The following is a 16,329-nucleotide window of genomic DNA, read 5'->3' as shown; positions in this document are numbered from 1 at the left end:
ATGAAACCTTAAATTTCTCATCACGTGGTTGTTTTTCTCTGTACAAAGCACTTAAATGTCGACTAAAAATTACTTAAATTTTGTAATTATTTCTCGTTCAAATTTCGCGGCCGAATGTCTTAGGTTGAATATGAGGTTTTTTTTTATTCTCCTTTTTTGTGAATGCGATTATCGGAGGAGAGGGAGGGAATGAATGCGTAGCAAATTCTTATGGTAGCTCTGTGATCTTCCTATGGCTTGATGGCTTGCTGTCTGTCTTCTTTTCTCTAATCTATAGTGCCAAATACCACGATCTACAAGCGATGTAGGAAAAAATCGCCAGAAGAAATATTTCTTTTTTAAAGACGACAAACGAGTAAACGTTTTTAAACAAAAAAAATTGTGGTCTTTCTGTATGTATGTCTGTCCGTCCCTCGATTCAACTGCCGGACCAAAAGTTTAAATGAAACCTTGAAGGGGAAGTTTATATAGGTAAAACTTTTCGAAACCCCCAAATCTGGGAACCTACTTCATGCCTCTCAACATTGTGCAGCAAAAAAAAAATTTAGGCGAGTTGAGGCAAAACATCAGTACAGAAGTGGTTTTTGCAGTATTCTTTTAATTATAAGCATGTTATTGATTTATTTTTGCGATAGGAAATAATAAAATATGCGTTCAAAAAAAATTACACCATCTTCCCGTAGGGGAACCCTGAGTAGTATGCGAAGCAGCCATGGGGTCGACAGAAGTCCCCATTAGTTTTCAGTTCGTCGTTTCCGTTGACGTTCAGCTTCACGTGCCTTCGTTGTATCAGTAGCTTCTTGGCGTAGTTTGAATGAGTGAAGGACGTAAGGCGCGTTCGTGGCACATGCTCCCGTCTCGGTTTGTAGCGCAGTGGGAAGAGCGCCACGCACCTCCCGTTGCGGCCAGAGAGTCGTATGATCGAAACCGGGCGCCGCCTAACTATTTATTTTTATAGTTGTATGCGCTAAAGTCATCCCAAACGCTGACGGGATTGAAGAGACGCGCATGCGCAGTAGAGTGCGGACGGCGGACAACGACACCAAGGGAGGAAGGGACACAGCCCCGAGCATGAGATGTTTCGCATCTAAAAATATTTTGGACCCAAAAATACAAATACAGCATGCCACGAGTCTGGACCAAGGCGTTCCAAGTGTTACAGTAATGAAAGGTTCCATTATATGGCTGCCGAGCAGTGTAACACGCAGAAATTGAATTGACTTTAGCAAAACCTCCACCGTGTTTATCGTGGAAGGAGCGAGGGCGAAGAGAGTAAGAGGGGGGGGGAGAGAAGATTGACATTTACGTGGCAGGAGCGGCAAAAGACTATCGTATTTCGACGACATTTGCAGCAAAGTAAGCAGATATGCGGTCACTTTTTTTAACTGGAGAGGACACCTTGTAATTCACATTAGAGCCGAAGCCGAGAACACGTAGAAACCTAAATATATTGAAAACGCGAAACTATGGGCACCACATCTGCAACTTTCCCCGCGGACAAACGTGGCCTTTTTTCCTCTCGTGTATTTCAGGTATACCATCAAGGATCACTCTCGGGAAGAACCACCGTGGTCCGAACTACTCATCCTGCTCGCAGAGAAGAATGACACTGGAACGATAAAATGTGAAGTTTCCAACGCCTACGGTCACGACGAGCAGGTCACGCACCTGTCCATTCAAGGTAATAAGCCTCATAAACGCTCACATCGTGTGGTGGTCCCTTTAAGCGAAGAAGTCTTAAAGACAAAAAGCAAGTTGCATTTTTGTGGAAATGAAGAGAGAGTATAAGCAATACATTTCGGATGCTCTTGTTTACAAGTACTCAATACTCACGCGCAACAGGCCTACGAAACGATAGGGACAGAAACAACCCAGCATATATGCTACCAGAGTTACTGGATAGATATATACCAGTTGCGAAACTACCCATAGACCCCATGTATCGAAAGCATGTCTTCTGTTGCCCCCCTGCTCTGGGTCAAGCACGGGGCAAGTTGACTAGCCTGTCGTCTGTCAGCAGAAAACGGAAGTAGTACTCAAGTGCTTGCGGCAACCGCCGTAAGTCATAAAAATAACAGCCGCAAAAACAGAACTAAGTTTTACGTAATTATTGTCTTCTATTTTAAAAAGCAAGCTTTATTTTACAAAAAATTGAGTAATAACAGTTTAGCATAATAATAATTTTAATAATAATAGTTTAGGGGGCCGCCAGTACGCTTGCCCCTCAGCTTCAACGGAACAGGGGGGCTTGCGCCGCCCGGATTCTGAAGCGGGGTTTCGCAACCGGTATGTATTGAAGAACTCTGATATGCTACGACTGGAATAGCGGTGGACCTAATTACCTATGCCTCATCTAGCATTAAGGAAACATACCCAATACAATTCTCATTTCTTTCTCACTTGAGGGGTCTACTAAACCCAGTTTCCTACGTACCATCCTGTGCGCGGGCTCCGGAAACTGCGAGCCTAATGTTTCCTCTCCGCGCTTTCTTTTTTCTCTCTCTCTCTTCAAGACAGGCCCGATGAGCCTCCTAGACCAGAAGCGCTGAACGTGGTCAGCCGGTCCGTCACCATCCTGTGGAAAAGCCCAAGCGACGGCAATTCGCCCATCACCAAGTACATCGTGCAGTACAAAAGGAGCATAGGTACGTCTGCGCGGTCAGCCGAGGGGCTTTAAGCTCCTCTACATTGCGAAGGTGACCTTTTCAATTATTATGTTCGCTTTTCTAAGGCTAAATTTGTTGTAGGGGTGAATTTTATTTGAAAAGTCTCACGCTAAACTATGAGACGGCTTCAAAAGGACTTCGAAAACGTATACAGTAAACACTCGTTAATTCGAACTCAAATATTCCGAACTTCCGGTTAATTCGAACTCACGCCCCGGTCCCGGCACAACCCTGTGTATTTCAATGGAGGAAAACTCCCGATAATTCGAACGCGTCGTTATCCAGAACGGTTAATTCGAACTGTGACCCCCTAGCATCTATGGCTCCTGGCAGAAGAAGTCGGCCCGGAATGATTACGATGTGTTGCAAATCCAAACCAAACCAAATTTACTAGAGATGCAAAACAACGAAACAGAAAAACAACAGCGTGGCGCGCGCTACGCTCCTGCAACAGCTTATTTCGCGTCTACACAGGGCGCCGTACCCCACCGGCGCCTAAGGCCTTACCGGCGCCGGTGCTCCGGTGCATGCCATTATTATTTACGAAGCATTATTTACGAAACCACGCGCCACAAACGCCTAATTCGCGTTAACGAGTCCAGAGGGGGCTTCTTTTGTTCTGCCCGCGCAGTGTGGTGCGATTTCCAATCATTCTAGCGCCCGCCCGCTGATTCGAACTTCGCTTAGTTCGAACAATTTTATTGTCCCCTTCGAGTTCGAATTAACGAGCTTTTACTGTATAGGGAGTAACAGCATTGAGTAATTCGATAAGTTATTCGCCTAAATGCATAATAGTGCCGGTGTGATTAATAGTAATTAACTACTATATCCCGACAACAAAAAAACTTGGAGACAGTGACTATAATATCATTTTATGATATACAGTAAGAGCTCGTTAATTCGAACTTCAATAATCCGAATTTATAGGTAATTCGAACTCTACTATTTGGTCCCGCCAGGTCTCCATAGAAGTCAATGTATAAAGAATCCCGTTAATCCAAACACTAGTAGGTTGAGCCATGGATTATTCGAACTACGCCCCACCGCTCCTGCGCCTTAGCGCTTGGCACTCGGCCAGAGAAGAGCACCCTGTGACTACACACGTCGCTGCGTAGTACAGAGAAGACAAAGTAGACTAAAACCAATATAATCTCCACAGTGCGGGCGTATTGGAAGACGCATTTTTTTCTGCGAACTAGATCTATGAGAACGCGAGTACAGTGGTGTGCGTAGTGCGCTGACAGATCAGAGAATCATATCACAGTTCAGAAGCGCGGAACCTGTCGTTGCCAATAACCACAAGGAGGGTGAGGACGAAGCATAGTGCAGCCGTCAGCTTAAATGTTATGGCTGGATGAAATGCTGCCCGTCTCGTCTTTAGTTCTTAAGAAGGCGAAGAGGAGGCTTTCCGCTACATTCAGTTGTTAGAACAAAAAGTGCTGACTGTCGCCATTAGGGACGAAAGGCAGGACGCAATCGTGGGCTTTTTCAAACATCAACGTGTTTACATTCCCTACTGCTTCACAATTGCAGTGTAGTGTTATTGTTCGCATTCATTAGTTCGACCTTTCATTAATTCGAACCGAGATGGCGTCCCCTTGCGGTTTGAATTAACGGGCTTTTACTGTATATCGGTCAATGGAAGGTGTTGGACACTCCAACATGATGTTGCGAGAGATTACCCGATGCAGCTAGGATATACACAGAAGCAGCTTCGCGCATAACGGTATTGTCTGTAACAATGTTATCTGTAACATTATTTTGCGCTGCTGAGCACGAGGTCGCGGGTTCGATTCCCGGCCGCGGCGGCCGCTTTTCTGATGGAGGCGAAACGCAAAAACGCCCGTGTGTACGAGATTTCGGCGCACGATAAAGATCCCCAGGTGGTCAAAATTAATCCGGAGCCCTCCACTACGGCGCGCCTCATCGCCTGCGTTGCGTCGGCGCGTTAAACCCCTCAATCAATCAATCAATCTGTAACATTATTACCAGAATTTGAAGGAAATCTTTAATAACAAGGTTAATAGAGCTTCAACCTGTCTAGATCCGTGTTAGGCACCAAGACGTCTTGTGCCGCCTCCCCATGCAACCCCATCCGCTTCTCGAACTCTTACGATGCGCACGCAACCGATCCACGACGAAAGTGTTACCGTTCAGAAGCAAAACGAGAATGACGGTGGAGATGCCCTGCTCTATACGTAGAATCCTGGGAGAAGCAGCTGAGTGAGATGGTGGCAGAGGCGGACCAGAGTCAGGTGACCGTCCAGGACCTTCATCCGTTAACGGAGTACAACTTCCGAGTCCTCGCCGAAAACGCCATCGGCGTCGGCCCACCCAGCGAGGCGCTCACCGTCATCACGGATGGCGAAGGTAGGCCACGCTACTCTCCGCTGCCGCTGCTGAACGCGCATTTCGATATGCTAAACTACGGCGCGTTACGTATTAGTCCGCTCTCTAACAAGCTCGTTTTAATTAGCTTGCTTTACAGTGCTTAGAAACAGAACAGGCAAAGTGAGTTGAGAAACACTTTCCCAACGTTGACAGTATTGTTTGTTATCAGAGATGGAAGCTAGTATGAAAGTAGTCGCTATCTATCATTCATCAGCACTAAAAATCTTTGGCAATAGTTTTAGCACAATACAAAACAGCTTTTATAAAAGTTTGTGTAGTGTATAATTATGCTGCTTAAATACTGGAAGAGCTTTCGGAATTCAGTCAGATAATCGAAGAAGTTATATTTCTCTGAGGAAATTGCAGACAAGCAGGTGCACATTTGTGCTTGTTTTTGTTTTTTCTGGTTGTACCAGAGTGCCTCTACATTAAAACTGAATTTCGACATCTTGAAATAAAGGTATTATTTAAGCCTGGCATACTATAGAAGAAATACTTCGACTGCCTTTGACACTGTCCGTGGCTATTGGGTTTTTCGCAGTCCCTGCAACCCCTCCTCAGAGCGTGAAGGTGACCGCTGTCAGCTCAAGAAAAGTCGAAGTATCTTGGAAGGTGAGGCAGCTGGCAGAATTTTTATTCCCACAGCCTAAGCTAGAAATATTAACAGCAACGCTGTTTAGCAAATGGTTATTTTTCGTGTCCGCAGTTAAAAATACCGAGAAAATGCTCGCATACCTACCTAAAAATTGGCCAAGAATGCCAAGCATACCCCTTAAGGGAGATTGGCCAAAATTGGCCGAAAAACAAATCCAGAGCTCGCCGCAATCGTCGCAACACTTGCTCGGAACGCGAAAGACACGCCATGGCGTACGTTCTTCCAAGGTGATGTTCAATGATTATCACTTTAAAAAAATGAAGGAAGCTCACACTTACAACAACAATGATAGAGCAAAGGTCGTGGCGGCAGCGAAGAAGAAGCAAATCGGCGGCAATCGTGGACTTGAACCATCGTGACGGTCGTCAAGGTTGCATCCAGCTTTTGCTCCCTTCAAGTCTTCCGTGTTAGTGTGAGCTCCTTCATTATTTATTTCCTTGGGAATCATACTTCGACGTACTCATAATTTTCGTAACGCTTTGCATGGTTCCCACGTGTCATCCAGATAAAAATTAAAAAGAACGCGATCGCTCCGAATACTCAATAGCATGGCAAAGGCAGCATAAAGGTTCTTGCGCTATCTTGCAACAAAATACCAGGATGTAACATATCCACTTACGTTCTGTCGTGATTGCTTCTCTAATACGTACGTCAGCTTTAGGACGTTTCACATCAAAAATATAGTAATTGGCACAATATTTTAGCCCTCGTTTTCTTGTGTTCTTTTTTATCTTGATAGTACACGAATTCGTGCGCACAAGAAAGTTTATGTGCAATGCGAATGCTAGAGGAGAGCGCGAAGACAGGAGCGTTGTATGACATAGGTTCTCCGGAAACGAGAGTTCCCCACATACCACGCGGAAGGCCGGAGTGGCTGTAAAATGTGAAATTCTGTCGAACAAGACAAGTTCAGCATGTGTTTACCTGGATGAGCGCAGTCAACTCTCGGTGTCTCTGAAGCGAACCGTACCCTGTCTTATTTCCGTGGCTGTCAAAAATCGGAAACCTGGAACGACTGCATCTCTATTGCATGCAATGGAGCGTGCCTGGTTGACAGTCTATAGCCTTATTAGAGTAGCGGGAGCTAACCGCCGGGCGTCGTATGTGCAGCCTCCCCCGGTACACCTGCAGTACGGCGACATCCAGGGCTACTACGTGGGCTACCGCGCACACGGCTCCACGGAGCCGTACGTCTTCAAGACGGTCACCGGTGGTGGCTTGACGTCGGCAAGTCCCGTGACTCGCTGCGTGGTCGACAACCTGCAGCGTGCCACCGCGTACGCCGTCGTGGTGCAGGCGTACAACGACAAGGGCGCCGGACCTCTCTCCGACGAGATCATGGTGCAGACGCACGAGCACGGTCAGTGAGCATGGCGTGAACTCTACCAGCATTTGGCCGCGGCTTACGTGGTGGCCGCTGGTGTTAGGGGTAAAGGCCGAAATTGCTTCATCACTGAGATGACGTGTCACAAACAACAGACTGTGGCGTATGCAAGAGTGGACAGCAGGCGGTATAAGATTCTTTGTAAAAAATCAACATAAAACACGTGAGGTCTAAATTCTACAAAAAAAAAAACATTTCATAATTGGGGGTTGTGATTTCATTGAGAAAGTGGTCTAGTGTATGAAATGAGAAAATGAACTTTCCGAGGGAGCACACAAGCGAGCTAACCAGCTAGCTTGCAAGTCGGCGCTCAGAGCCCTTGGCAGGTCAATTCTATTCGTTCTTCTTGGTAAACGCCTTGCATGGGAACTTGCCCTTTGTGCACATGTGGGCATCGGTCTGGGGCTGATAACCCTTCAGAGCTTGGCTTTACCACTTATGCCGGACTAACGTACGGGTATTTGCCATACGATTGCGTGGGTCGTGTGCAGCAAGGGCATGCTTTTTGAGCGTTTCTCTTTCCAGATGCCCTGAAATCAACAAACCATGATAAATTCTACATCGTTTTCCTGCCCCCGGGCACAACTCACAAAGCTCGAACAAACAAAGCCGCAATTTTGCCTTGTTGTACCTTGAGGAAGATCATGAATTTGTGCAAGAGTTTTTTCCCGCTTCGCAAGCAGACGTGCCTCGGTTCGATGCCCAGAACAAGAAAATTGGCAAAAGCTTTTTTAATTTGAATGTCTGTGCTGAAGCGTCCCTGCATGACCTTACACGCGCATAAATATGTGAAGATCGCTGGTGTACTGCTAAGGACGTTTCATGATAATGGGCAGCAAATTCTTATCGTGACCATAGATGCACAGCCGGCCGATTTTTCTTAATACATGATTGAGCACCTCATCACAGAGAGATTCAAACTAGCAAGAGCAGTTGAGTGCTTGATCTCTTTTATGCCGAATTCCTTATTCACGCAGCAATTTTCTCATATACAATCTAGTGCTACCTTGTGGAGGCTTACAGGGCGTGAGAACTTAATTTTTTCGTCTCGTCGCAGACCCGCCGCCACCGCCCGTGGTGACCGTGACTACAAGAACGACGGATTCCATCGAAGTGAGCTGGACACCTCAGGACGAAGGGAAGGAAGTCGTCGAAGGTGAGCGTGCGATTCCCTGAATAGGCCTAGTGTTATGGGCCCGGTTTCATGATTTAGCCAGCTGGAAATTGCCACACCACAGCACCCTTCCGTCGCCAGCTGCTGGCAGTAAATTGCGTCACGCGTGTCATCATGTTGCAGGAAAGGGGGAAACAGCCCTGATAACTGAGGTGCATTCTGTACGCTTCTGTACTCTCTCTCTCTCTCTCTCTCTCTCTCTCTCTCTCTCTCTCTCTCTCTCTCTCTCTCTCTCTCTCTCTCTCTCTCTCTCTCTTTTTTTTAGACTCTTACGGAAACGAAAAGACGATGGTGGAACATCAAGGTTTTGATTCCTGTTTTAGAAACAAATCATAAGCACAGCAAACAAAAAAAAACTGTGGTGTCGGTTCATTGTAGACGTTGGCCGTGTCGTAACATGAAGCCGGCTACTCAAGAACGCTGAAAGAACATAATAGTGGTAGAAAAATATTAATATTATAGCGCCAACAACTGGACAAATCGATCAAACCATTCCGTGGGTACGAAGACTGGGCTCGACCATACAGCAGCCATGTCTTCGCGTTAGCGCAAGTGATAGCGCAAGTCGATCTGCGTTTTACAGTTTGCTGTTACAAGGGTAGTGCCGACTTTTAGTGATATGCGTTCCTGGCTACTGATAACGCTGTATGATAGCTTAGGTAATAATTTTTGATAGTTTGCTACCATTGTAATTATCTTTCACGGCTCGAACAAAAATTAGGATTTTTATACAAGTAAGTTGTGATAATTTATCATAGAGCTGTCTGGGCGCCACGTGCTTCTGCCCGCTTCCCGGCCACCCTAGCGAGAGTCGCAGATCGCACGAGTGAATCCTCGTGTGGGCCGCCATCGCATTCCTTCTACAAGCCATTAATATATTAAAGAAACTTGAAGCGTTTGCTCCGCGGATTTCTATAGCTCAATTTCTATAGTTCAAATACATCAGGCATCCTTATCCCTCTAAATATATTCTATAATTTTATTAACCAGTTTATATATCTCAGTCAGGCGGCACTGCTAGCGGTGAATAGTTGCATTACTTTCGTGTAATTGCCCTATTTTTGTGGAACTCGTTACAGTGACCGGAGCAAGCGGAATCGAGCTTCGCGCGGCCGCGATGCTTTGTTTTACCATTGTCGCAAATGTTCCTAGGTGGCCTATTTCGAGCAAAACGGTTACCCTCGCATGTTGCGTGCACGATTCCCCCTTTGCCTTTTTTGCACCTGTTAGCGCGCGTTCCTCAAACAAAGCACTAATATCTGCTAAACAAGGCCTGTTTCTTTCTCCACAGGCTACGTGGCTCGCTTCCGCGCCCACGAAGGCATGGAATGGAGCGAGGTGTCCCTGGGTCCCGACAAACGTGGCTACGTGTTCGAGAGCCTCCAGTGCGGCAGCGCATACTCGCTGTCCGTGCTCAGCCACAACCGCAATGGACGCAGCGAACCCGAGGAGCTGCTGCAGGTCAAGACAGAGGGCACGGGTGGGTACCACCTCTTCGGCCATCTTGCGAACCCCACGGGGTGGTTTGCGGGGCTCAGACGTTCCGCTGCCACGCACGATGTCGCCACTTTGAATCTCGATAAGCCAAATCGGGGATGTCTCCGTGCCAGATGGCTGCCAGCGACGCTAAAGCTGATCTCCTTTTAACAGGCATATTGCAAGACGGGTTTGTGTTTTCCGCTCCCAACAAGCTTTCCTCCATGTGTTCTAGAGTAAACAAAACCAAAAGAACAGTGCAGTCTTGCTCCGTAAAGCACGAAAACCGGTTTGTTGAATGTGTTAAATGCGTCGTCTATTCCGTTCCGCTGTCTTGTGGGAAAACGTACGTAGGCCAAACTGGACGATGCCTAAATGAAAGATTAAAAGAACATAACTATAACGTACATACGGCGATTAGTGGGCACTTAGGTGTCCACTGTCGGGATTGCCGCGACTGCGCCCCAATATTTCAAAAAACGCAGGTCATTTCACGACACAAAGGTAAAATAACAAGAGAAATAATTGAAGCCGCAGAAATATTGCGCAGAAAAGATAAATGTGTCAGCGTTCCTTCCTTGTCCCTCTCGCAGAAAGAGATTAATTATCTGTCCCTCAATAGTACAGCAAGTGTTTGTGGCACATGGCGTCGGTGAAGCGTGATGAGCGGCTTCGTATCTCCTTCTATCGTGACATTTTCGGTTTTTTCTTGTGCTTTTGACTATTGGCATATATATGTGGAAAGCCAAGGAATAAATCTCAGTTGTAAGCAGCACTCGTGTTTGTCACCTCCTTCTTCTTGTGTCTTGTCTGAGTTTGCGCTGTTCCCCTTTTATAATCATGTACCAACTCGCCCAAGCCTTAACCCTTGCAAGACGGGCCTCCTCCGGCAGTTTCTCTGTCAGTAGTGGCGAGCAGAAGGCGAGAACACAAAGGAGTTTGTCCGGCATCTCGTCTCCGGCCATGAAGACCTCATTGCTGGTTGAGGCGGGGCAGTAACGACGACCGAGTTCGCAACGTCACGTGCACGTACAAAGGAATGTGGGCACTCGGAGGAAATTATTCCGGAGCTCTGGATTATGGGCACGATGTAGTCATAAGTCCTGCTAGTTACGCTAAAAATTTAAAATTTCGATTTTATGAGATTAGTATGTACAGAGGTCAAAACTGTTAACAACAACGCGCGAACGCGTGGCCTTCGATACGTGCAGCGCAGCCTACTGGTTGCCACCGGCATGACCAGCGAGATTAGGTGACGGCGCTGCGGCGGCTTGGCATGCGAAAGCTATGACCGATGCTTCCGTGTTTTGGGGGGCAAAGTTAGACGCCGAAAGTCCCTGACCACGACCGCCGATAAAGCCTATATTAAATGTTATCTTACGCTGATAACCAGTGCAGTCTTGTTTTCGGTTTTGGTATGGTTTCGATATAAATAGAAGTGTAATGTGGGTCGGACACAGCCATTCTAACGTAGGTTGTGCAGGAAAGGAGGAAACATAACCGTTGACTCGGAAATTGCCTCAGGACGTTTGTTATTGGCGCGGTGAAGTTTTAGCACGCATGCGCAGGCACATAAAGCTGCATCTACTTATGCTTACACGTTTTCTGCACATCCTGCGTTAGAATGCCCGGCCCACATTCAACTTTTTTTTTTTTTACATCGAAATGCAAAAACGAGACTGCACTGGTCATCAGCGTCAGATAATATTTAATATAGGCGTTGGCGGCGGTCGTGCTGAGGAACTTTCCGCGTCGAACCCCTCCTCCAAAACACGGAAGCATCTGCAATAACTTTCGCATGCCAAGCCGCCGCAGCGCCGTCCCCTAATCTCGCTGGTCACGCCGGTGGCTATCAGCAGGCTTCGCTGCACGTATCGAAAGCCGCGCGTTCGCGCGTTGTTGTTAACAGTTTTGACCTCTGTACATGGCAATCACGTTCTGACACACGGCCTGCAACTCAGAACCCTGAATAAATGGCCCCATTTATTTCGGAAGCTTCCGCCTCAATTGCGCGCTGCCCCCCCACCAAAAAATAAACAAGAAAAGTGCGATTATCCTCTAATTCCTTAACATGTATACAAGCATGAGTCCCACCAGTTGTAATTGAGCACTTATCACCTGGTGTTGCCCATAACATAACGGCTTTTTGCTAGCTGGTGATAGAAAAAAAAAAAACGATATTCTCTCCCAATATCCTGTCGCAGGCTTCAAAAAAGCGAGATAATCAGTTTAGGCGTTAGGCTCGACGAGGCGAAAAGCCAGTCATGTTGAACCGATAGGAAGGAGTCGTCAGCTGGAAGTATAGTAGGCGCAGACCTGCATAATTTGCAAGACGTTTTATTCACCAAGTCCCAGAACTTCTTCAGAAGCATCCTAAGTGCTCGAACAATTAAGCTCGTATGTTTAAATTCATTGCTTATTTATTTTCAGAATAAAATAGCTGTCTGCCTGCAGTGTTCAACAATCGCCTAGTCCTAATGCGCGCTCTAATCCCAGGTTGTAATTCGTACATAAGTTATTTATTGGTGACAGCCTGTCATGGGGATATCCGTGTGAATGATAGTCGTGTTGTCATTGGCGCGAAACGTCACGTGTCCGCTAATAGAGAAAAATGGTCAGAGCCTGCCGCCAACTATAGGTGTAGGTCTACTGGATGCCTTCAAAACAGCGCGTCCGTTAACTACAAGAGTAACTTGAGTACAAATGCCAGACTGACGAGGCAAAGCGATACCGACGAGCAAAGAAGACGGGAAAAAGAAACCATCAGCCCTGTTGTCGCTTGTACATTCATTCGCAAAAAAAAAAAAAACAATCTTGTGATTATTCTTGTGTGTAGGTAAATTTTATTAGTCTTATAAGATACACCATGTCTGAAAGTATTTACCATGTTTCTTTCTATGCTCTCCCTCCAAAACATTTTTTTCTCTTTCCCCGTCTTGTGGTATGCTCCGGCATGCAGTGCCCCAAGCGCCCTCTCCGAAGGCGGCGCTGCTTCCAAATGTGACCAGCCTGGGCCTGGTGTTGGGTGCGTGGCGCGACGGCGGCTGCCCCATCAGCCACTTCCTGGTGCAGTACCGGCCGCGCGACGAGCCCGAGTGGACGCTGCTGTCGTCGCGGGTGCTGCCCGACCGGGACGTGGTGCCCATCGGAGACCTCGTGGCCGGCACCTGGTACCAGGTCCTCGTGGTGGCCTACAACAGCGCCGGATCCACAAGGGCCGAGTACTCCGCCGCCACGCTCACGCTGGCCGGGAGTGAGTGCTCTCTCTCTCTCTCTCTCTCTCTCTCTCTCTCTCTCTCTCTCTCTCTCTCTCTCTCTCTCTCTCTCTCTCTCTCTCTCTCTCTCTCTCTCTCTCTCTCTCTCTCTCTCTCTCTATCTCTCTCTCTCTCTCTCTCTCTCGTTGTATATGTGGTGCTGTTGCGGCAAGTTTCTTGGTTCACCAATTGCTTTGCACTTCCCAAAATATAGTTGGGGACCCCCGATGCTCTTGCTCAGGCTGCCGATGCCATTTAAAAGGGCCCTGCAACACTCTCTCAACTTTTTCCGAAACGTTAAATGATTGCACAATATGCTCAACCAACACATCCAGTACTCAGATTATGGAATCGCAAAGTACCTCAGCCAAAAATTACTTCCCATCAGATAACTTACAAACTTGCTCAAAAGATTTTTCTCTCTTTGCCGATCTCGCCGTTCTTCGACCACTGGAATTACGTCATTAAAGCGATGAAGCAGCTATTGGCCGGCTTGTCTTCAGTTGCAGCCACGAACGCACTCGATAGCCACTTTAAAAAGAAAGCCACGAAAGCAAAGCAGAAACGGAAGGCGTATTTGCTGCGACGAGCAAATCACGCGGTGCCACTACAGGCTGGCGATAACTGTAGCTTTCGCAGCGCTTCCACACGCGAAGGATAGTGTGAAAGCGTTTACGGACAGTGTTACAGAGTCCCTTTAAGCCGATAATATTCTATTTAGCAGAACAACCGGCATCCGACATTTGTACCGGCGAAATGGTTCCAAAACCTCCCAGTGGCTGCAGTGCGCACACATCCCCGAAAAGGTGAATTAGCCAACGCTTGCGAAAGGAGTATTACCCCGCACACAGCCTGCACGAAAATTCGAATACATTACTCGCAGCCCAAAATTAGAAAAAAGCTACTAAGTGGTGTTCAGCAAACAGACACTTTACTATGATCGTTACGTTTTAATTTAAGCAATGGGAGATGGCAGCCAGGGTGCAAGCTGACGGCGCACCGTGAACCTGCTTATGGAGTTTAACGCGCCGAAGCTACACCTGGGCGATGAGGCGCGTCATAGGGGAGGACTCCGGATTAATTTTGACCACCTGAGAAATCTTTAACGTGCGGCGAAATCTCGAACACACGGGCGTTTTCGCTTTTCGCCTCCATTTGAAAGGCTACTACCATGGCAGGGATCGAAACCGCGTCACATGGGGAATCGATTCTTCCTACGGCTGTTGAGCACAAGGCAGTGAGTTCACATTCCTGTCTGTTTGCAGATTAGTCTAATACTAGTGCCTATACGTGACGTCAGCAGTCCAGCAGGTGGCGCACACAACGCAGAATTCTCGAGATGCGGTACGAGACGTGCCTGCCCACTTCCAGGTCCTTTGGAACCGGACAAGATATCGGAGGCTGGGCGGGAGGCTAGCGGTCCTCGGTACCGCAGCCTGTCCATCATAGTTCCTATCTGCTGCTCCATCATCGTCCTCATGGCCGTCACCGTGGCCATCATGGTGCTCGTGTGCAGGAAGAGGTCCTCGGGAACGCCACCGTCAGCCATCAGCACTTACGAAGGTCAGCCGCTCACGTCTAAGACAAAATGCAATTTTGTTCAATTTGAAAGAACTAGCCGTTCGTAACTCTTCCAACCCCGTTCCAGCCATGAAAGACGCTTTTTAACCAAAATATTCCCGGGCACACCGCAAGGCTCCATTATTTCCCCCTTACTCTTTAACATCGCCCTCCTCCACCTCCCCAGTCTCCTGAATGCCATCCCCGGTATCCACCATGCGCTTTATGCCGATGACCTCACTATATGGACTACCAGTGGCTCCAGCGGCGCGCAACAAGACGCCCTCCAGCAGGCCATCGACACCACTGTCGCCTACCTCCACCCCAGAGGCCTAACGGTCGAACCAAGCAAGTCTGCCCTCCTCGTTCTCCGAGCCCGCACCCGCGGCCGCCCCCCACAGCCCACCCCGGACCCACAAGTGACCATCCACGGCTCACCCATTCCCCAAGTCACCACCCTTCGGGTACTCGGCGTTCCTTTCCACTACGACGGCTCCGGCGCAATTCTTCTCCCACAGCTCCACAAAACAATCACCCAACTTACGCACCTCATTCGGCGCATCCGCGGCTCCACCTACGGCCTCAAAGAATCCGACACCTGCAAACTCGTTCAAGCCCTCCTCATCAGTCGCCTTACATACTGCTGCCCTTTCGTCAACCTCAAGACACAGGAGGCTAACAAGCTGGACGCTCTGATCCGCAAGACCTACAAATCAGCCTTAGGCCTCCCTACCTACACTTCCAACACACGCCTTCTCCAGCTTGGCCTCCACAATACCCTCACAGAAATCTTGGAAGCCCAACGCACTTCCCACCTGCACCGACTCTCCCTTACACCGGCTGGTCGACGGGCACTTCAGGTCATCGGACGCACGGCCCCTGCCACCCCACACGCACCCCAACGTATTCCCCTCTCCATTTGTCAACGCATCCACGTCCCTCCCGTCCCCAAGCATATGCACCCCATCTACAACCAAGGCCGCCGCAACGCCCGCGTCCGATTCCTCGAAAAACGCTACGCCTCGGATCCCAACACCCGCTATACCGATATAGCGCAGTCCTCAACCCGCCACAGCACCACCATCGCAGTCCTCAACAACGAGGGCCGCCTCCCCACCGCGGCCTCCTACCGCCACATCCCCACGCTCACCGCCGAGTCCCTCGCCATCGCCCACGCTGCCCTGACCCACTGCCACCAACCCTACCTGACCATAATAACCGACTCGTAGCAAGCCTGCCGCCTCTACCAAGCCGGCCTCGCCCCGCCAGCAGTCATTCACCTCCTTCAACGCCTCCCCGAAGACATTGACCTATCCATTGTCTGGACCCCCGGCCACTCCGGCCTGGCAGGGAATGAAGCGGCCCACGCCGCAGCCCGCGCACTCATTACCCGGGCACTTCCCTCGCCTAGCCTCGACCAAATAACTCCCCCACCCCCCGACTCAGCAGCCCTGACACCTCTCGACCCCACGTACAACTCCATCCTCTCCCACCACACTAACTCCCGACGGCGATACCCGCCCCCCACCCTTCCCTCACCGCCCAACAGGCCTACATCCTACGCCGACTACAGACCGAAACATACTTTAACCACATCATTCTATCCCACATTTCCCCCTCTCTCTTTCCACCCGACTGCCCACATTGTCACATCCCTCTCAACACCTACCACCTCGTCTTCTCCTGCCCCCAACACCCACATCCCCACCCCTTTCCTTCCCTTGAGCAGTGGGAGTCCGAGCTGACCAGCTCCGCACCGGAGCGCCAGG

The 16,329-nt window shown here is 48.7% G+C and overlaps 1 protein-coding gene across 3 annotated transcripts in view; it reads left to right on the top strand.

Moving 5' to 3' along the window:
* The window catches only part of LOC144174726 (cell adhesion molecule Dscam1-like), a 388,470-nt gene that overhangs the window by 358,046 nt on the left and 14,095 nt on the right, over positions 1–16,329 (top strand). For all 3 annotated transcript variants that reach the window (XM_077703557.1, XM_077703559.1, XM_077703558.1), the window contains 9 exons: positions 1,533–1,681; positions 2,514–2,645; positions 4,869–5,036; positions 5,599–5,669; positions 6,823–7,072; positions 8,154–8,252; positions 9,562–9,750; positions 12,706–12,999; positions 14,372–14,563. In XM_077703557.1, coding sequence (XP_077559683.1) covers positions 1,533–1,681; positions 2,514–2,645; positions 4,869–5,036; positions 5,599–5,669; positions 6,823–7,072; positions 8,154–8,252; positions 9,562–9,750; positions 12,706–12,999; positions 14,372–14,563 — 1,544 coding nt within the window. The remainder of the gene's footprint in view (positions 1–1,532; positions 1,682–2,513; positions 2,646–4,868; positions 5,037–5,598; positions 5,670–6,822; positions 7,073–8,153; positions 8,253–9,561; positions 9,751–12,705; positions 13,000–14,371; positions 14,564–16,329) is intronic.

This window comes from Haemaphysalis longicornis, unplaced genomic scaffold (assembly GCF_048455015.1).
Source record: "Haemaphysalis longicornis isolate Haplotype H1 unplaced genomic scaffold, Haemaphysalis longicornis Haplotype H1 scaffold_3, whole genome shotgun sequence".
NCBI lineage: Eukaryota > Metazoa > Arthropoda > Arachnida > Ixodida > Ixodidae > Haemaphysalis > Haemaphysalis longicornis.
The sequence above is the reverse complement of the archived record's forward strand: the minus strand, read 5'-3'. Positions and strand labels throughout refer to the sequence as shown.